General features: G+C 41.3%; 1 protein-coding gene across 3 annotated transcripts in view; it reads left to right on the forward strand.

Moving 5' to 3' along the window:
* The first annotated feature begins 10,055 nt into the window (after positions 1-10,055).
* Positions 10,056-19,552, forward strand: part of lcorl (ligand dependent nuclear receptor corepressor-like) — a 30,419-nt gene continuing 20,922 nt past the window's right edge. The window contains exons 1-2 of one of the 3 annotated variants that reach the window (XM_029118185.2): positions 10,056-10,344; positions 19,446-19,511. In XM_029118185.2, the coding sequence (XP_028974018.2) occupies positions 10,248-10,344; positions 19,446-19,511 (163 nt within the window). In that variant the 5' untranslated portion in view covers positions 10,056-10,247. Of the gene's footprint in view, positions 10,345-11,257; positions 11,357-11,441; positions 11,515-19,445; positions 19,512-19,552 lie in introns of those variants that run through there. The other 2 variants (XM_029118187.2, XM_029118186.2) reach the window with 2 other exon arrangements.

The raw sequence follows: 19,552 nt of genomic DNA on the forward strand, positions 1-19,552 counted from the left end.
TCAGATTTTATAGTTGTTTTAAGTAAACAATGCACACAAAAGTGTCAAAAAGATAGTCATTCACCTCTCCCTCCCATCTCTCCCTCCCTCCATCTCTCCCTCCCTCCCTCCCATCTCTCCCTCCCTCCCTCCCATCTCTCCCTCCCATCTCTCCCTCCATCTCTCCCTCCATCTCTCCCTCCCTCCAATCTCTCCCTCTCTCCCTCCCTCCCTCCCATCTCTCCCTCCCTCCCATCTCTCCCTCCCTCCCATCGCTCCCTCCCTCCCATCTCTCCCATCTCTCCCATCTCTCTAAGTCACATCCAAACTATGCAGATGATATTTAGAATGGATCCAGATGGATTATCAGTGAAACCATGTGTGTGTGTGTGTGTGTGTGTGTGTGTGTTTACTGTCTCAGGACAGTTTTTTCTGAATCTCTCCCCCACCCCGAATTACGACCTGATGAGAAGAGAGAATGACCTACTCTGCTAGCAGACTAACCCACACACACATTTAACCAACCAAAACTCTTAACCTGACCCTAAACATAAAACATAGTATATTTTTATGTTTTCATGCAATTTGTTTAATAATTGTTTCTGTAACAGTTAACAGTGTAGTCATTCAGAAGTCACTCATATCCCTAGTAAGCAGTTCTTTAACCTCTTGCAAAACGTAATCCTGAATTTAAACCTAAACTAAATTCCTAAACCACAAGACTAAAATAGATGATACTGTAAATGAGAACCTGCCACACCTCCCATTCTGTTGGATTAGCCAATAACCGTGGGTTACTGCAATGTGACTGGTTCAAACAGGTATAGATTAATGTCTACCCACTCTTCCTTGACCACAAACCTACATACACAAACACACCTACAAGACACAAAAACACAAACATTGAAATGAAACGCACAGTCTTACACATGTGCACATATAAGCTGATTTCTTCATTGCTACCAAGTCGCAGAAAAGATCTGGCCAACTCTGGAGTCATGGAACAGATCTGCCATCTTATACATTAACACACACCCACATCCATGGACAAACACACATCCACGGACAAAACACACGGGCACATCCACGGACAAAACACACACCCACATCTAGCCAAACAAGGCTTCATTAGTGTTATTTTAGCAGCAAGATATTATGCTGGCAGCACTCAGATTTTCTTCATCACAATAAAAGCCATCATTGAAATTTATAAGGCAGTATAGTTAACAATCTAGTCTGTAAAAATGAAAACACAAGAATAATATTGTAACGGATAATAAATATAAAATGTACAGACTAGATAGTCAACTATTTTGCCTAATATATTTCAATGATGGCTTTTATTCTGAAAATAAAATCTGAGTTAGAGCTGCTAGCATAACATCCTGCTGCTAGAAGAACAGTAATGAAGCCTTGTATGGCCATAACTACCCACAACCACAGACACACACACACACATCCATGGACACAGACCCACAACCACGGACACACACACACACACGCATATCCACGGACACACGCACACACGCATATCCACAGACACACACACACACCCACGGACACACACACACCCACATCCATGGACACACACACACACATCTAAATCCATGGACACACACATCTACATCCATGGACAAACACACACCCAGTATAGGAACAATCTCAGAAAGTAGAGAGAGTCCCCTTATGTCTGTTTAATATGTTAACACACACTGAAACTCACTCCAATGACACACACACCTTGAAACTCACTCCAATGACACACACACCTTGAAACTCACTCCAATGACACACACACCTTGAAACTCACTCCAATGACACACACACCTTGAAACTCACTCCAATGACACACACACCTTGAAACTCACTCCAATGACACACACAAACACAAACACACCCACACACATGCCATCCTGTCTTCCCCTGACTTCCAGAATGTCAGGGGAAGTATGCCTGTATGTATTTATGTATGTGATGTATGTGTGTGTGTGTGTGTGTGTGTGTGTGGTCCTCTTCACAATAAAACCATACATACTCTCAGTGTCAAGTGATTCTTTACCTAACTTTTTTACCCTTTCTGACAGTTACTACATACAGCAAAGTACTACTGGGGTGTAAAGTTCAACAGAGAAAGCGACTCTGTCGCTCTCAAACTATATTCATCTTCAAAAGTTAACAGAGTGTTCTGAAGCATCATCACTATCAACAGGGACCATACAAGAGGACATAGAAGACATAGGAGATGATATAGCAGACAGAAGAGGACAGAAGACCTAGAAGAGGACACAGACAACAAGGGAGAGGACATAGAAGATATAGAAAAGGACAGAGAAGACAAGGGAGAGGACATAGAAAACACAGGAGAGGACAGAGAAGACAAGGGAGAGGACATAGAAAACACAGGAGAGGACAGAGAAGACAAGGGAGAGGACATAGAAAACACAGGAGAGGACAGAGAAGACAAGGGAGAGGACATAGAAAACACAGGAGAGGACAGAGAAGACAAGGGAGAGGACAGAGAAAACACAGGAGAGGACATAGAAGACAAGGGAGAGGACAGAGAAGACAAGGGAGAGGACAGAGAAGACAAGGGAGAGGACATAGAAGACAAGGGAGAGGACATAGAAGACAAGGGAGAGGACAGAGAAGACAAAGGAGAGGACAGAGAAGACAAAGGAGAGGACAGAGAAGACAAAGGAGAGGACAGAGAAGACAAGGGAGAGGACGTGACAGGCAAGGCAATTGTTGTCTTAGAAACAAGATGCTCAGATTTGATTCACCCTACACACACACACACAAACACACACACAGGAATACACACACACAGGCACATACACGCACACACTTACAGATTTACGAGTGCTACATAAACACAGACAGCTTTACATTTCAAACTACTATTTAACTGCACTATCATTAAAAAAACATGAAACGGACCAGAAAATATTGGAGTTCTGTAAATCAGGGTGTGTGGGAAGAGATCTGGGAATTCTCACAGATAAGGTAAAACATGTAGGATCTCCAGATTCAACCAATCATGACACACACAAACACACACACACACGTATTTCAAACACCAAGACCTCCCAGAGATAAACACTGGATAACTCAAACTCGACAAGCTAGACCCTCAACAACCTAGTAGGTTCAAAGTTTAGGGAGCAACCAGGAGCGGGGCCAGACTGAGTGAAGATGAAACGAGTACATCACGTTTTTGTGCCACATCAATGTTTATGTGTGATCAGAAGACAAGCGGGTCAAGAAATGCAGGTGGGATGTGCCCAGAATCTTCAGACAGAATCAAAGTCAGCAACAGAACCTGGTGGACTTTGGACGGGGACAGCTGTGAGTCGTTGGGCCTGGTAGTCCTGAGGAGGTCCGAGGGCTCTGGTCCTCCAAAGGTCCAACAGGACACCAGGAAGATTAGAGAGCATTCCTAGGATCCAGAAAGATACCTCCAAATAAAATTCAGCCTGACCCTAACCCCTGTCACAATAATATAGCACTGTAAAGCTAGAGACTGACACAGGACAGACTTAGCCTAGTCCCCATCACAATAATATAGCACCGTAAAGCTAGAGACTGAGACAGGATAGACTTAGCCTAGTCCCCATCACAATAATATAGCACCGTAAAGCTAGAGACTGAAACAGGACAGACTTAGCCTAGTCCCCATCATAATAATATAGCACCGTAAAGCTAGGGACTGAGACAGGATAGACTTAGCCTAGTCCCCATCATAATAATATAGCACCGTAAAGCTAGAGACTGAGACAGGATAGACTTAGCCTAGTCCCCATCACAATAATATAGCACCGTAAAGCTAGAGACAATAATATATCACCGTAAAGCTAGGGACAATAATATAGCACCGTAAAGCTAGGGACAATAATATATCACCGTAAAGCTAGGGACAATAATATAGCACCGTAAAGCTAGGGACAATAATATAGCACCGTAAAGCTAGGGAGTGAGAGAGGATGGACTGACCCTAGTCCCCATCACAATAGTATAACAGTGTTTATTTTCTTCCTAAGATTGGCAGAATTAGTCCTTTTTCTGATTAGAAGTATGAAGTTCAATAATTACATTTAATAGATCGCATCACAAGATCCCATTCAATGTAAAATACATCAAATATCCATGTGTCAAACATCAATTTTACCTGAAATGTTGTTTTAAAGGCAAACTACTCATTCCTATTGCAATACTACATAATGCGCAGTTATTTTAAAAATATTAGAAAAATTACATTCTTTACAAAGACCCATACTTAAGTTTGTAGTGACTTTTATTCTTTATCTAAACATGTTAACATATAAATGATCATAAGTGATTAGGACCAACAAAGAATATTCTAAATAGGTTATGTATTACAGTAATATCAAATTCAATTGAAATGTTCTGATTTTCAATATTATGTTTAACTAAAGCTTTTTGCTTATTATTAATATTTTTTCCTTGGTACACTGTTTCGGTAATGCCAGTGTCTGCACTGGTAGTTAAGGAAATTGTGATAAAATGCTCAAAATACAGAACATGAATCCAAGTGATCCAATGTGACATTTCAGTTGCATGAACATTACCCATGTGCCCATGAGAATTGGAAAATGGAGATCAATGTAGCTGCCCAGGCTCACACACACCATAACTACACCTAAAGAGAGTCCTCTGTCCATCTCTATGATTGACAAAGTCAACACTAATCATGTTGACCTCAGTGTTCCCGAATGATGACGACGGTATTCCGGCTGTCTTTCATGATGAAGACTTAGAAACAGAAACAGAGATTACTAGAGCCTCAAGCAAATAAAGCAAGAAGGGGGAGAGGGAGAGAGAGAGAATTAAAGAAACAGAAAAGAGAGGAAAAAATGAAGTGAAAGAGGGAGAGCAACAGGGTATGAGATACAGTATTTATTACCGTGTGTGATTTACCCCACACACACACACACACACACACAGACACACACACACACACACAGAAGTCTCTCTGTGCAAAGCAAGGGAGTGCACTTGACCTTGGGTGTGTTTTTAGTTTGGGCCTCTCCAATCTTTTCCCCACTTGTAGCCCCAGGGTGAATGGTGGCCCCATGCACCCCCATCCAAACTGACCTCCTCCACCTCTACGGCCCCCCCCCCACCCGTTATGAGTTCACCTTCACCCCTTCAAACAGTAGGAGACCCCCAGGCGCTCGTCTCTCAGAGGGAGAGAGAGACAGAGAGACGCAGAACAAGAGACAGGCAGACAGAGAGGGAAAGTGGGAGGAGAACATATGGTGTTGGTCAGTTAAAACCAGCTGGTCAGAGAATGCAGTTATGAAAGGTTTCCTTAAACAGCACGGTTGTTCTCTACATATGCAGATTCACACACACCCCACTAACTCACCACTGTTGTTCTCTACACACTCATCAACTGATGTGATGCTTTGTCTTATTTCAGCTCAAAAACAACAGTACAATAACCAGAATGTGTTCTTCTATTCACTGTAGAAACACTGGGACCACTATCCAACATCAACACTGGTCCTCAGCGCACGCACACAGAGGGAAATCACCTAACTGACTGCTAACTATAATCATTGCCATATTCATTTTCTCTTGCATCCAAATTCCTTCCTCTTTTCTGATATTATTTTCATGCAGCCATGTGATGCAGCTCCAGAGGCACAAACTGGGGGGTTCTGAACACATCAGATCCTACTGGACAGATGTAAATATTAAACTGTGGGGTTCTGAACCCGTCAGATACTACTGGAAAGATGTACATATTAACCTGGGGGGTTCTGAACCTATCAGATCCTACTAGACAGATGTAAATATTAAACTGGGGGGTTCTGAACCCATCAGATCCTACTGAACAGATGCAAACATTAAACTGGGTTCTGAACCTTTCAGATCCTACTGGACAGATGTAAATATTAAACTGGGTTCTGAACCCATCAGATCCTACTAGACAGATGTACATATTAAACTGGGAGGTTCTGAACCCATCAGATCCTACTGGACAGATGTAAAAATTAAACTGGGTTCTGAACCCATCAGATCCTACTGGACAGATGTAAATATTAAACTGGGTTCTGAACCCATCAGATCCTACTGGACAGATGTAAATATTAAACTGTGGGGTTCTGAACCCGTCAGATCCTACTGGAAAGATGTACATATTAACCTGGGGGGTTCTGAACCTATCAGATCCTACTAGACAGATGTAAATATTAAACTGGGGGGTTCTGAACCCATCAGATCCTACTGAACAGATGCAAACATTAAACTGGGTTCTGAACCTTTCAGATCCTACTGGACAGATGTAAATATTAAACTGGGTTCTGAACCCATCAGATCCTACTAGACAGATGTACATATTAAACTGGGAGGTTCTGAACCCATCAGATCCTACTGGACAGATGTAAAAATTAAACTGGGTTCTGAACCCATCAGATCCTACTGGACAGATGTAAATATTAAACTGGGTTCTGAACCCATCAGATCCTACTGGACAGATGTAAATATTAAACTGTGGGGTTCTGAACCCGTCAGATCCTACTGGAAAGATGTACATATTAACCTGGGGGGTTCTGAACCTATCAGATCCTACTAGACAGATGTAAATATTAAACTGGGGGGTTCTGAACCCATCAGATCCTACTGAACAGATGCAAACGTTAAACTGGGTTCTGAACCTTTCAGATCCTACTGGACAGATGTAAATATTAAACTGGGTTCTGAACCCATCAGATCCTACTAGACAGATGTACATATTAAACTGGGAGGTTCTGAACCCATCAGATCCTACTGGACAGATGTAAAAATTAAACTGGGTTCTGAACCCATCAGATCCTACTGGACAGATGTAAATATTAAACTGGGTTCTGAACCCATCAGATCCTACTGGACAGATGTAAAAATTAAACTGGGTTCTGAACCCATCAGATCCTACTGGACAGATGTAAATAATAAACTGGGTTCTGAACCTATCAGATCCTACTAGACAGATGTAAATATTAAACTGGGGGGTTCTGAACCCATCAGATCCTACTGAACAGATGTAAACATTAAACTGGGTTCTGAACCTTTCAGATCCTACTGGACAGATGTAAATATTAAACTGGGTTCTGAACCCATCAGATCCTACTAGACAGGTGTACATATTAAACTGGGAGGTTCTGAACCCATCAGATCCTACTGGACAGATGTAAAAATTAAACTGGGTTCTGAACCTTTCAGATCCTACTGGACAGATGTAAATATTAAACTGGGTTCTGAACCCATCCGATCCTAGTAGTGGTAGTAGCAGTAGTTGTAGCGGTAGTAGGTACTCAGTAGTGGTAGCATTAGCGGTTGTAGTAATTGGTACTTAGTAGTGGCAGATGTAGTAGTAGTCAATGTTAGAACTTAGCAGTATTAATATTGTGATATGCTGGTGGAGCAGAGGTTAGAATTAGTTGTGGGAAGTAGCTGGTCTCAGGGGTTTCACCACCTTGGTGCTAATATCCTGCACACACAAACACCTCATATCAGTGGAGGCTACTGTTCACACTCATGCCATAACACACGGACACACACACACACACACACTTCATATCAGTGGAGGCTACTGTTCACACTCACGCCATAACACACGGACACACACACACTTCATATCAGTGGAGGCTACTGTTCACACTCACTCAGTTACACACAGACACACACACACACAGCTTTGACCCACTATAAACGCCTCTGTCCCTCGGGCTGAGTAGGGGGTGCTGTGTGTGTTTACATGAGTGTGTGTGTATATCAGTATGTGTGTGTGTGTGTCTTTGTGTCTGAGTCTGTGTGCTGTTGGTCACGCTCCGGCCCAGAATGCCCTTCACCAGGCCGCCGCCTTTCATCACCATCTCCACGACGACGGCGCTCTAAGTCACCGTGACAACGCATTCCAGCTGGAGACCTGACAGTTGCTGTCTCTTTCAAGCTCCCTCCCACTGTCTGTATCTGTCTCTCTGTCCATATGTCTCTCTCTCCCCCTCTCTGTCTCTCCCTCCCTCTCTCACCCTCTGTCTGTCTGTCTCTCACTCTCCCTGTCTCTCTCTCTCTCCCATCTCTGCCTGTCTCACTCTCTCTCTGACTGTCTCTCTCTCTCTGTCTCACTCTCTCGCTCTCTGTCTCTGTCTGTTTCAGTCTCTGTCAATCTTTTTTATTTATCATTCAAATATACGAATACTCAAATTTTCCTTCCCTCTGAATTTATGTCTGATTCAGGCTTTTGGTCATGCATTTTTTATATTATTGAACAAAAGAGAAAGCTCATTAACATTGAAGTGGTTTTACTATAAAGTATATCGCATCTTATTACATTCCACAACCACTACCTTAACACAATAACAATTTAGACAGTTGATCTATTAGTGTAAAAAATATCTGATTTTGGTTACGGAACACACAGGTATATTATGCCCCCTAGTGTTTAAATAAATTATTACATGTGCGAGATAACCTGCCTCGAGCATAAAACACAAAAATTCTTATGGGGTATTTAGGCGTGGTGGGAAATAGGTTGGGACGGGTGTGAGGAACGCATTACAAACATGGTCACGTTTTCTGTTGAATGCGTGTAGGACAACAAAACCATCCCATAACCTCCAGACAAACTATTATTTTAATGGGAAACTATCCGATTTAGACGGCTTGGGTCAACACAGAAAGAGAGCAAGCTCTACGTTGCCCCCTAGCGGTGTTATTAGGGATTACAGAAAATGTAACACAATGGCAAATGTCACCGCTGATTTATCTATACGTCCATGAATGTTATTAACATTTCATGATGTCCTATCAGAATTGTGAATTTCCTAATGTGACACCAATACAAACATTTATATTTCCTGGTTGTAAGAAAACCGTAATATCCAGAATTGATAGAGATTCATTCCACAATCTCAAAAAGACTAGAGTGAAGAGCAGAGAATCTGTAAAAACTAGTACCGCCCCAGTTTTGAACAGCGTACCTTCGAGAGTGGCACACAATTTGACTGCGTCAGGAAGTAGTCTTCACAAAGAGAGATAAAGTGTGTCAACTCAATCAACCAATCACATTACTGGCTGAACATTCCTGTAGCAACATTTCGAACATTCCACATTTCTGTGTTGCATTACTACGTTTCAAATATCTCTAATCACTCATAATGACGTAGAGAGACTGAAAAACATCCCGGTGTTGAATTTTCCCTTTAAGCAAAGAACTTGAGGGGCTCAGGTGGGGAGGGAAAAGTAAACGATCAACGCGATTTGGCTTTCCGGTTACGAAAAACATGGTCAGGATGGAAATGTAACTATTTCAATTGATTTTAGTGGGACAAGCGGGGAAATTATTTTTAGCACATTTGTAATCGTGGGACACATGTTGACAAGAGCTAGCATGTCGAACCCCGGTACATTTGTACAAAGGGTTGTTGTAACATCTCACAGTGAGCGCTTGTCTGAGGCTACGTTACGTTTTACATTTTGGCTAAGAGGCCCTGTGAAACGTAGGCTATGAGGATCCGTTATTAGTTACACAACTGTTACAGCAATGTTATAAAATCATGAAAATAGAAGGCAAAGTAAAGTATGCAGAAATATATAACTAGCAGAAATTATATAAAAACAGCAATACAATTATTATCGCCAGTAATCGTGGTGTGCACATACATATTCACACATGTATGATTTAGTATGCACATATGCAATCGTCTGTGTGATCGAGTTTGTGTGCCCAGTCCACTCGAATTGGTCTAGGCCCGTAGGCAACGGATGTTCAGCAGTCTGGTGGCGTAAGGTTAGAAACTATGCGCCTGAACCGATTGGTCGTTCTTCTGAATAAGTTGGTCTTCAGGGAACTCTGACGGTGTTAAACCGTAGTTGGTTAGACATACAAATCACGGTTATCATACTTTCGCAGCTAACGTAACGTCACGGATACAAAAAAAAACAGTTGCATGGGGAGAAAATCCTATTTTCCCAACGTTTAACAAACCAACTACAGTAACTGTCCTGGTTAGGATATGAACTAGTAAGGTACTCTGTATACTTACCGTTGAGATAGCAATTATTAATAGCTAACAATAATTTCAGACTGACATCACGTGAATGTAATATCAACTCGAGTTGCCTAGAATGTATGCATGAGTTGGACCGGCGTTCACCTGCATTTATACCAAAACAACGAGTTTCCTACATGGTGAATGAGGGTATACGCTTCTGGTTACGTCACGCCGAGATCGAGCTAGAGTAGGGGGGAAGGAGGAGGCAGAATGGCTGCTCAGTGCCGCAGCTCTAAATGCTCGGTAGAAAGGAAAGGATTACGGCGGGAACTCGATTCCTGGCGGAACAAACTAATACACTGCGTGGGTAAGAAACAATGCATCACTTAATGGAAGGATTTGATGGGATTCCATCTCAAATGCCAAGCGAGATTGTGAACTTGAACGGTCTTTGCGCTGCAACCGGGCTAACAGTCGTTAGCTAGTTTGCTACCCCAGTTTAGCTGTAGCAATTAATGCTAGTTACCGTGCAAACTAACTAGCTACCTAGCTTGACCGTCAATGGCATCAAATGGGCAGTTTAGCCAGCTGGCTAATTGCAGGTACTGTAGCTAGCTAGTTAGCATGTCCATTTCGGTTGGCTCCATTTTCTTTGTCCTGTCTCGGCTGTTCCAGTGAATGTCCAGTACACCCACGGGAATCGAATGCATGACTTCCAGCAGCTACCAGCTTTCGTGTGTTTGTTATTTATTAATAGCCATCTCAACGTTTGATATACTGGCTACCTAACTAGTAAATATGTTGTTAATCAAATAGCATGGTAACCGTAGTTAGTAGTTAACGTTAGGAAAACAGGACTTTATCCCGATGATCTTGTTTTCTAACGCTCTGTGATGTTAAGTTAGCTGCTCAATGATATAAAAGTGACAACAGTGATTTGTACCATTTCCCTAACAATGGTGTTATGTCTCATTTGCTTTATCGTTTCTCTTTTTCGGGTTCTGTATGGACTCGGTTGTGTAATGGTGGGTGTAACGTTTATCATAGCTAAGTTGAGGATATTTTTAACCGAAAGGTCGGTCAGTGCCAACAATTTGAAAAAGCTAACTTGCTAATGATAGCTAGCAGACGTAGAAATATGCTTTGACACTGTCACTGGTTCTTCAACATCAGTCTGCGACGGTATCTTTTGATCAAGTTAGTCTATGTAAATCGTACCCAACCCAGGTTCAGGAGAGTTTAATATTAATTATTTGGATTAATGTAGAACCTTTCCACCAACTGAAGAAATCAAGTCACTTGACATAGCAAAGGAGAAAATCACCCCGTCCACCATCAATGTGCAGCACCACCTGAGTGGACACTATATTGATTTTGAGGTGAGAAGTGAATATGACCAGAAAAACAGGTGTGATTAGGTGACCATGATGGAATTGTAGCCGGGACGCTGATGTTAATTAACATCCATTCTTTTAACAACAAATGCCGGGGGCAAAACATTTGTTCTGTGTTCCATCCGAAAAACGGCACCTACACGGTAATTTCCCTTTCACCTCCCTGGGGCATTGTGATTTGATATTTAGGGGGTATAGTTTACCTCTTCTCGACTATATATTAGTATATTTACATACAAGTGAAGATGCAAGTAGCCCCATAATTCGATATTTTCATTATTGAATGGAATGACAGTTATTGCATTGGCTGACAACAGCTCTGTGATTATTAATATTTAAAGTATAATGATTTGCTTGGCAGATTTTCGCAGTTTTTTACAAGTCGGTATTGTAATAAAGTAGTTCAGTCAATTGACATACTCAGTATTGTACTCTGGCGTAGTGCAACAGGGACCTAATACACACATTGATGTGCAATTAAATCCATGAAAGGAAATGGAATATACTTGATGAGCATGTGATAGTAGGATTAATACTGTGTGCATTAAGTGGCAGTGTAGTGTTTTTCTTCATGTTCTTTTATTTCATGTTTCTTGTGAGTTTTCCTGAATATAAAAAACCCTGATAGTAATATAATCATAATCAGTTGATTTAATTAGATTATACAGCAGAGTTCACTTTGGTATGTGATAGCTGTGCAAAATACTGTTTAATGTAGAGTTTTAAACTTAATATATATATATATATATATATATATATATATATATATATATATATATATATAGTGATATATTATTTCCCCCATATGACCCAGTTCTATAGCTCTACCAAAAAAGGTTATCTGTATGTAAAATATGATTCCTTATGCTGTATTTGCTGTAGCTTTTTTTTGTTGTTGCTGTGAAGTCTGTCAGAATTGCACCGGTCTGATCAGGATGTGTTTCTTGGGACAGTGTAGATAAAAATATTGAATCCGCCCACATTATTGAGCAATGAATCGGTTTTTGACAGAGGCATGTAGAATGTGGTCTAACTCTTACTTGTAGGTTCCACATAGGTTAGGGTACCAACGGTTGCAATAGTTCATTTTTAACTGAATGTCCGTTAAGAGAGATTGATGGCCAATTTAGACCACACTGCTATTAAAACTTTATTGGGTTACATATGCTACATTTGTATATTCATGAACAAGCATTTATCAGTAAGGTACACAATTGATGGCTACAGTGAGTTCATCTAATACAAAACTGGATATAAATAGTTGTATTTTACCTCTACACAAGACTACACTTTTAGCGATTTCCATAACACCCTGTTATGTTGTTTTTCAGGGGCTTTTGGTGATTCCTTTTCAGATTCCTTTTTCAGCAAAGCAGTGTTCAACGATCTATGTAGGAAATAAGTTGCTGAACATTTAATGATAGGTATTGTCAAGGTGGCTTTCTTCATTAGTTTGGTGGCTTGAGTTGATTTTCTTAGCCATTGTCATCTCAAATTGTGGTATTAACAACATGCAATTGTTTGAAGTCACATTTGATAGGAATGTGAATTCCACATTTAGCAGTTGTTGCAAGGTCTTGTTTAATCCTGATCAAAATAATATCGTCCATGAATCACAACCAACAGTTTCTTTGGGAGACAAAACCCAGGTAGGTGTACTGTATATAAGACACAAACGTAATGACTGAAGGCAGTTTCACGGCTTGCCAATTGGCTGCATCAAAATAACGTTAGTGTTAAAAAAGATCTTTACAAGGCCTTGAGATAAAATACACAAAACCCCAATGGTTGAAATTACAGAGTAGTCCGGAAAAGACAAATCTACTCCTGTCTTCCAAAGGCTGAACCGGATTCAGCATCTTTAATGTTGGCCCATGAGCCTGATGCCATGCAGAGCGGTAGGCCTGATGCCATGCAGAGCGGTAGGCCTGATGCCATGCAGAGCGGTAGGCCTGATGCCATGCAGAGCGGTAGGCCTGATGCCATGCAGAGCGGTAGGCCTGATGCCATGCAGAGCGGTAGGCCTGATGCCATGCAGAGCGGTAGGCCTGATGCCATGCAGAGCGGTAGGCCTGATTTATAGGAGTTGTCCTCTGTCATATTGACTGTGCTTCTGTTTGGTTTAGCCAGGCAGGCAGTCAGACATGCACATATGAAAATCACAACTGGCAGTTATCAGTAGAGATTGTTGGATAATTTGTCAGTTGGCACTCTGCAGGACAAAGGTTTCAGACCCATGTAGACTACCCATGTAGTCTTTAATATGGATCGGCTAATATGCCTGTAGTCCCTCCCTAATCACTGAATATGTAGTAGTATGTCTTTAATATGGATCGGCTGATATGCATGTAGTCCCTCCCTTATCACTGAATATGTAGTAGTATGTGTTTAATATGGATCGGCTGATATGCATGTAGTCCCTCCCTTATCACTGAATATGTAGTAGTATGTGTTTAATATGGATCGGCTGATATGCATGTAGTCCCTCCCTAATCACTGAATATGTAGTAGTATGTGTTTAATATGGATCGGCTGATATGCATGTAGTCCCTCCCTTATCACTGAATATGTAGTAGTATGTGTTTAATATGGATCGGCTGATATGCATGTAGTCCCTCCCTTATCACTGAATATGTAGTAGTATGTGTTTAATATGGATCGGCTAATATGCATGTAGTCCCGCCCACATCACTGAATATGTAGTAGTATGTGTTTAATATGTATAATGACCATTCTGGAAAATGCGAAGAGCTTTTGTTTTCGGTTAGGAACATGGACAAGGATAATTTTGCGCATATTAATTTTAAATAGTCTAATCTGATTATAATATTTTAGTTGGTCATGGATTAGTGATTTTAACTGTTAGTGGGTTATGGCTCCATGTCACGCATTTGATGTGGGGTACGGTACCGGCCATATCTGAGAGTGTGCATGTTTGTGTAGGCCGATAATATCTTCTGGATCTACTAGCTATAAAATAATTCTCCCAGGGCTCAGTGGGGGACGAATGTCCGCTTGTTTAATCTAGGTGTTTTTTATCGCTGAGGAGACATTGGTTTTGGTAACAGCATGTAATCATTCTGGAATATTTGGGGATGTCATGGACAGAGTTTGGGATTATTGTGAGCGGGAATGGAGGCTGTGTCTGTCTACTGATCTAGAATGAGTCAGACTTTGAAAGCAGGATGTTGATCTTTGACTAATGCTGATACCTGGCTCGACTCCTGACCGCCACAGGCAATGTTTTTTCAACTGCTTTTTGAGTTGCATATTTAATTAGTTGCCCCACAGAAACCTCCCGGGAAACAGAGCGCCATAGCGTATTGAATTGCAGACTCACTGGAAACGGCCATTAGAGGCTCTAATTAGCCCCCACAGCCCTGATCACATTTGCTCCCTCAGCTTTGCGAGTGGAGGACAGAGGGTCTCTTTTGGGATTTACTGACCCTCACCCACCCCCCACCCCAAACGAGGATGTATGTGAAACTGCTTGGTACCTATGAAGATTACATTTAAAAAAATTAAGCGGCCAAAGCGGCAGAACAATAGAGCAAACAGAGGCTAAATTCAACAAGCCTGTAGATGCCATTTAAAGATCAGATCAGTGCTCGTGAAGGCAACCGCGGAACCACTTTTAGTCCATGTAAATCTCCCTCCTAGGCTTCCCATATCAGCTTTTCTGGGCTTAGAGAATCCTAGCAGGTTTTATTGTGAAACTGACATGCATGCCTCGGTCTGTGAAAAGTGCGCATGCTCAGAATGGGATCTTTTGCAACTTACATTGTTTCTTGGAAGAAACGCCTGTGTAACCATAACAGTTAAGTGAAGATAATCTTGTTAATCTGCTGATCCACATGCGCACATGCAGCAGCAACACGTTGTTGTGTCACTGTTGTATTGCTGGCCTTAACGTTTGGCCTGTTGTACAAAAAACCTCTTCTGTAGCGTTTCCATTGGTGCTTTACCCTGCTTTTCCAGGGCTACACCGATTTATTTTATTCTGTTGGCTCTAGACTTTTCTGTTTCCACTATACGTTTGGTACCAAGCACTTAAAGAGGGGCTCAGGTGGGGAGGGAGGAGTTTTGGACAGTTTGTTCACAATACAGCATTTGAAGTTGTCTTCCTTAAACTCATGTGATCGGCTCCTTCACCTGTAGTCGTGCCTCTGTATTCATTCTGTTTTACTGTGCAAGGGGCTGTGATCCATATCACCCCCAAGTGCATGCACGCGCGCTTGAAAAATCCACTAGAAATAGTCGCAATATATCCATAGACAGTTATTTATCTTAGGCTTACTTTATAACATGGCTACTGAAGCTTGAAGGCAGTGAGTTTTTTTAATAATCTGAACAAATCCTAATCCATACTTTGTTCTGTCGAAGGCGCTGGTCGTCCGCGTGGAAGTCCATGTCTCTAACCACTACATATGATGGGGTTGTGGCTCAATCGCTGAGCTCACTCAGTAAGAGACATTCGCTCCTGGCCTGCACCGCTTACACGGCCTGGCGAAAAAACTGCAGTAAACTCATTCCTAATATCGGGGAACGTCAACTACTGTAAACTGGCGCCCCGTCGCTACATGAGATTGGGTGCTGTTTTCGCTATTTATTCATTTTTCCCAGGCTTCATTCAGTAACAGCTGCTGACATTAGCGGGGAGCCAAGCGATGCGCCTGTTTTCTGTCGTCATAGTGATCTCTTCACTCCAAACCAAGGTTGCCTGGCAACGGCGTGTCTGTAAACTGAACTCTCACTGCCGACTCGCACTTTCGCCAAAACAGAAAATGTTTTGCTGTGGCGGTGTAGGTTGAGCTGTGGCATGCCCAGGCTGCAGTTAAGCGGCGCAGCCAACAGATTTTAACTGGTGTATGCCCAGCTGGCTTTGTTCCACTATGGTTTGGGAGCTGGGCCTAAAAGTAACTGTTTTCGTTCACCAGCCACTGTCTGATGGATAAATCTGCCAAACCGAGAGGATGATTTGTTACCATAATTTCACAAAAACGAAAACACAACAAAGCATTTTACTAAGCAACGTTACATATTTCTTGTCAATCTTAACTGCAATATCACAGATTAAGCTTGCTTTGGGAAGGTGTATATATGAGGGTCCAGTTTGGGACCCACAATGGGTCCTGGGCTTGAGAGATGGGTTTTGAGTTATGAGGATTACTTTTGTAAGATGGCTTTAGTCTTCATTTTGGTCAACGGCTGACAGATTAGGTCACAGAAAGACTAGGTGGTTAGAGATGGGCTGGGTCTCTGGCTATAAAGGTCTAAACAAGCAAGTACGTTTATTTCTGCAGCAAAATTCATGCATTCAATGTGCTTTACAAAGAAAAATGTCAAAAGACAGTAGAATAAAAACAAATACTATAATAAAAACCAATAAAACAAGTGGGACTCTAACCACCTAATAATAAAACAAGGGTGACTCTAACAACCTTAATAATAAAACAAGGGGGACTCTAACCACCTTAATAATAAAACAAGGGGGACTCTAACCACCTTAATAATAAAACAAGGGGGACTCTAACCACCTTAATAATAAAACAAGGGGGACTCTAACCACCTTAATAATAAAACAAGGGGGACTCTAACCACCTTAATAATAAAACAAGGGGGACTCTAACCACCTTAATAATAAAACAAGGGGGACTCTAACCACCTTAATAATAAAACAAGGGAGGCAACATCATAATAAGAAAATATAAAAGCTGTAAGGCTAGTGTGGTTAGGTTTAAGTGCTCAGTCATAGGCGCATGAAAATAGATGTTTTTAACCTGGATTAAAACATGTATACGTTTGGGGCACGTCTAAGATCTTCTGGTAGTTTATTCCAGTTGTGTGCAGCATAAGTGCTAAATGCAGCTTCTCCATGTTTAGTTTGGACTCTGGGCTCTACTAGCTGACCTGTGTTCATGGATCTAAGAGCCCTGCTCGGTTTATATTCTTCAAACATATCAGAAATGTATTTGGGTCCTTATCCATTCAGAGATTTATGAACTAAAAGCACCACTTTGAAATCTGTTCTGTAACTGACTGGAAGCCAATGCAAAGATTTAAGAACAGGAGTGATGTGCTCTGTTCTCCTGGTCCTGGTTAACATTCTAGCAGCAGCATTCTGAATGAGCTTTTGGGGAATCCAGTTGAGGCCATTACAGTAGTCAACCCTACTAGAGATAAAAGCATGGATGAGCTTCTCTTGGTCTTTTTGGGACACCAAGCCCTTGATTCTGGCTATCATTTTAAGCTTATAGAATGTTGTTTTGGTGACCGCTTTGATTTGACTGATGAACATGAGGTCTGAGTCAGAACACCAAGATTACGTACTTGCTACCTGGTTTTCCAGAGAATACAGCTCTTTACTAATATTGATTGTCTGTTTGTTGCCAGGCACAATCTCAGTTTTGTCTTGGTTTTATTGTAGCCAATTTTGGTTCATCCAGGTATTTATGTGGTCTGTACAGTGACACAGAGAGTCACACTGGTTAATCAGTATCAGCCTAACACGGGTATTACTGTCTGTATTCCACTGAAGTATCCCCACATGCCTACTCCTATTAAAGGATTTTATTTGTTGACAGATGTCGGGAGAGGCAGGGGTTCAGAAGCAATACTTGTCATTACTAATGTTCAACTGGCAGGGCTCCAAACTGCGACTAAAATGGTCAAATATATTTATTTGCGAGTGAAATTTCTGCCAAGGTCGCCATTGGCGACAATACAAATGTACTCCCTTTGATTGTAAAATGTGCATCCTAGGTACATGTTTTATAACCAGTAGCCTATCGCTTCATTTGTTTTGTTAACGTCATTCATTTGTACATAGTCTGGCCCCCTTCCACTATGGCCAAAACTAAAAATGTTCTTGACCGACCGCCAAGCCTCATTAGCTGGTTGAAACCGGTTAACCGATTAGTTTGAAATATGCTCTGTTTGAAATAACAGCCATTTCGAACCGCGCCTGCAATTTCCGCTCTGTTTGCGCCTCTTATATGCTATTGTCTATGGTTTGCAATGAGAAATTTTAATTGTTTGTTCATCTTTTCTGTCGGCTGCAAAGTTTAGGTTGACGATAGCCTACTGACTTGCGATCTTTGCAGTAGGCTAGTGAACACGCAAGAGAGAAATGCACATTTCCTACGGATTAGGCTATATATACATGTGTTTATATCTACTTATACATTGCTATAATTGGTTATAGGAATCCAACTATAGCTCCAGTATAGTTTACATAGACAGCCAGACCATATTTGGCTAAACCTACAGATGATGAACTTAACCATTGCCTCTGTGTTGTTGACATAAGAACAGAATAACCCTTCTTTCTTGACCTTGAGAGGAAACTTGATAAGACTTCATAGTTTCCCACAAACATTTTGTTTCAGAACCACTTACAAAATGACCTCATTTTCTATGATAGTAGTCAAAGCCACTGTTCATTTGTGTTTATTTCTACAAAACTGTGTAAATTAATAGATCTGGACCATAAAACATGAATTGTAGAGCCTTTGAACCAATACTTAAAGGCTTTTAATTCATGTTAAGGGGAATACATCCGGACCGCTGAAAATGCATATTGTTTAGTCCTGTTCAATTGTCAATAACATAGTAAACTAAATGCCTGTTCCAGTTTATATTTATTAAAATATTAACATTTCTGCCCATGTGGTTGAACTGTTTATGGGGGGGGCAAAACGTTTTCGCCCATCACCTACGCCACACAACTTCTGAAATCAAAATGAAAGGTTTCTTCCTGGGATCACTTCCTCTGTTCATATGCCTGGGCAGAAAGGATTCTGTCAGCAGGCATAGATGATATTAAATCCTAAATAATAAAATAAAATCTGTCAGTAGGAATAGATATGTTATAAAATCCTAAATAAATAAATCTGTCAGCAGGAATATGTCCCCAGTTGAGCAGTGTAGGTGGTCAGACCGGTCAAATGTTCTTTTTATTTTTAATTAATATTTTTAATTGTTTTGTTTGGCTTCCCTATAATCAGTTAGACTCAAAAACACCATCTTGGTCAGGCCTTGTGTGTTTGTGCTGAACGTGTGTTCTGTTGTGCAGGGTTCGAGAGCATTCTGGAGGGTGTGTATGGCCCTTTTCTGCTCAGAGACCTGAACACATTTAACGGTGAGTGGCAGTTTGTGTGTTAAGTATATACAATGCATGCA

The sequence above is a fragment of the Esox lucius genome, chromosome 25 (genome assembly GCF_011004845.1).
Source record: "Esox lucius isolate fEsoLuc1 chromosome 25, fEsoLuc1.pri, whole genome shotgun sequence".
Classification (NCBI taxonomy): domain Eukaryota; kingdom Metazoa; phylum Chordata; class Actinopteri; order Esociformes; family Esocidae; genus Esox; species Esox lucius.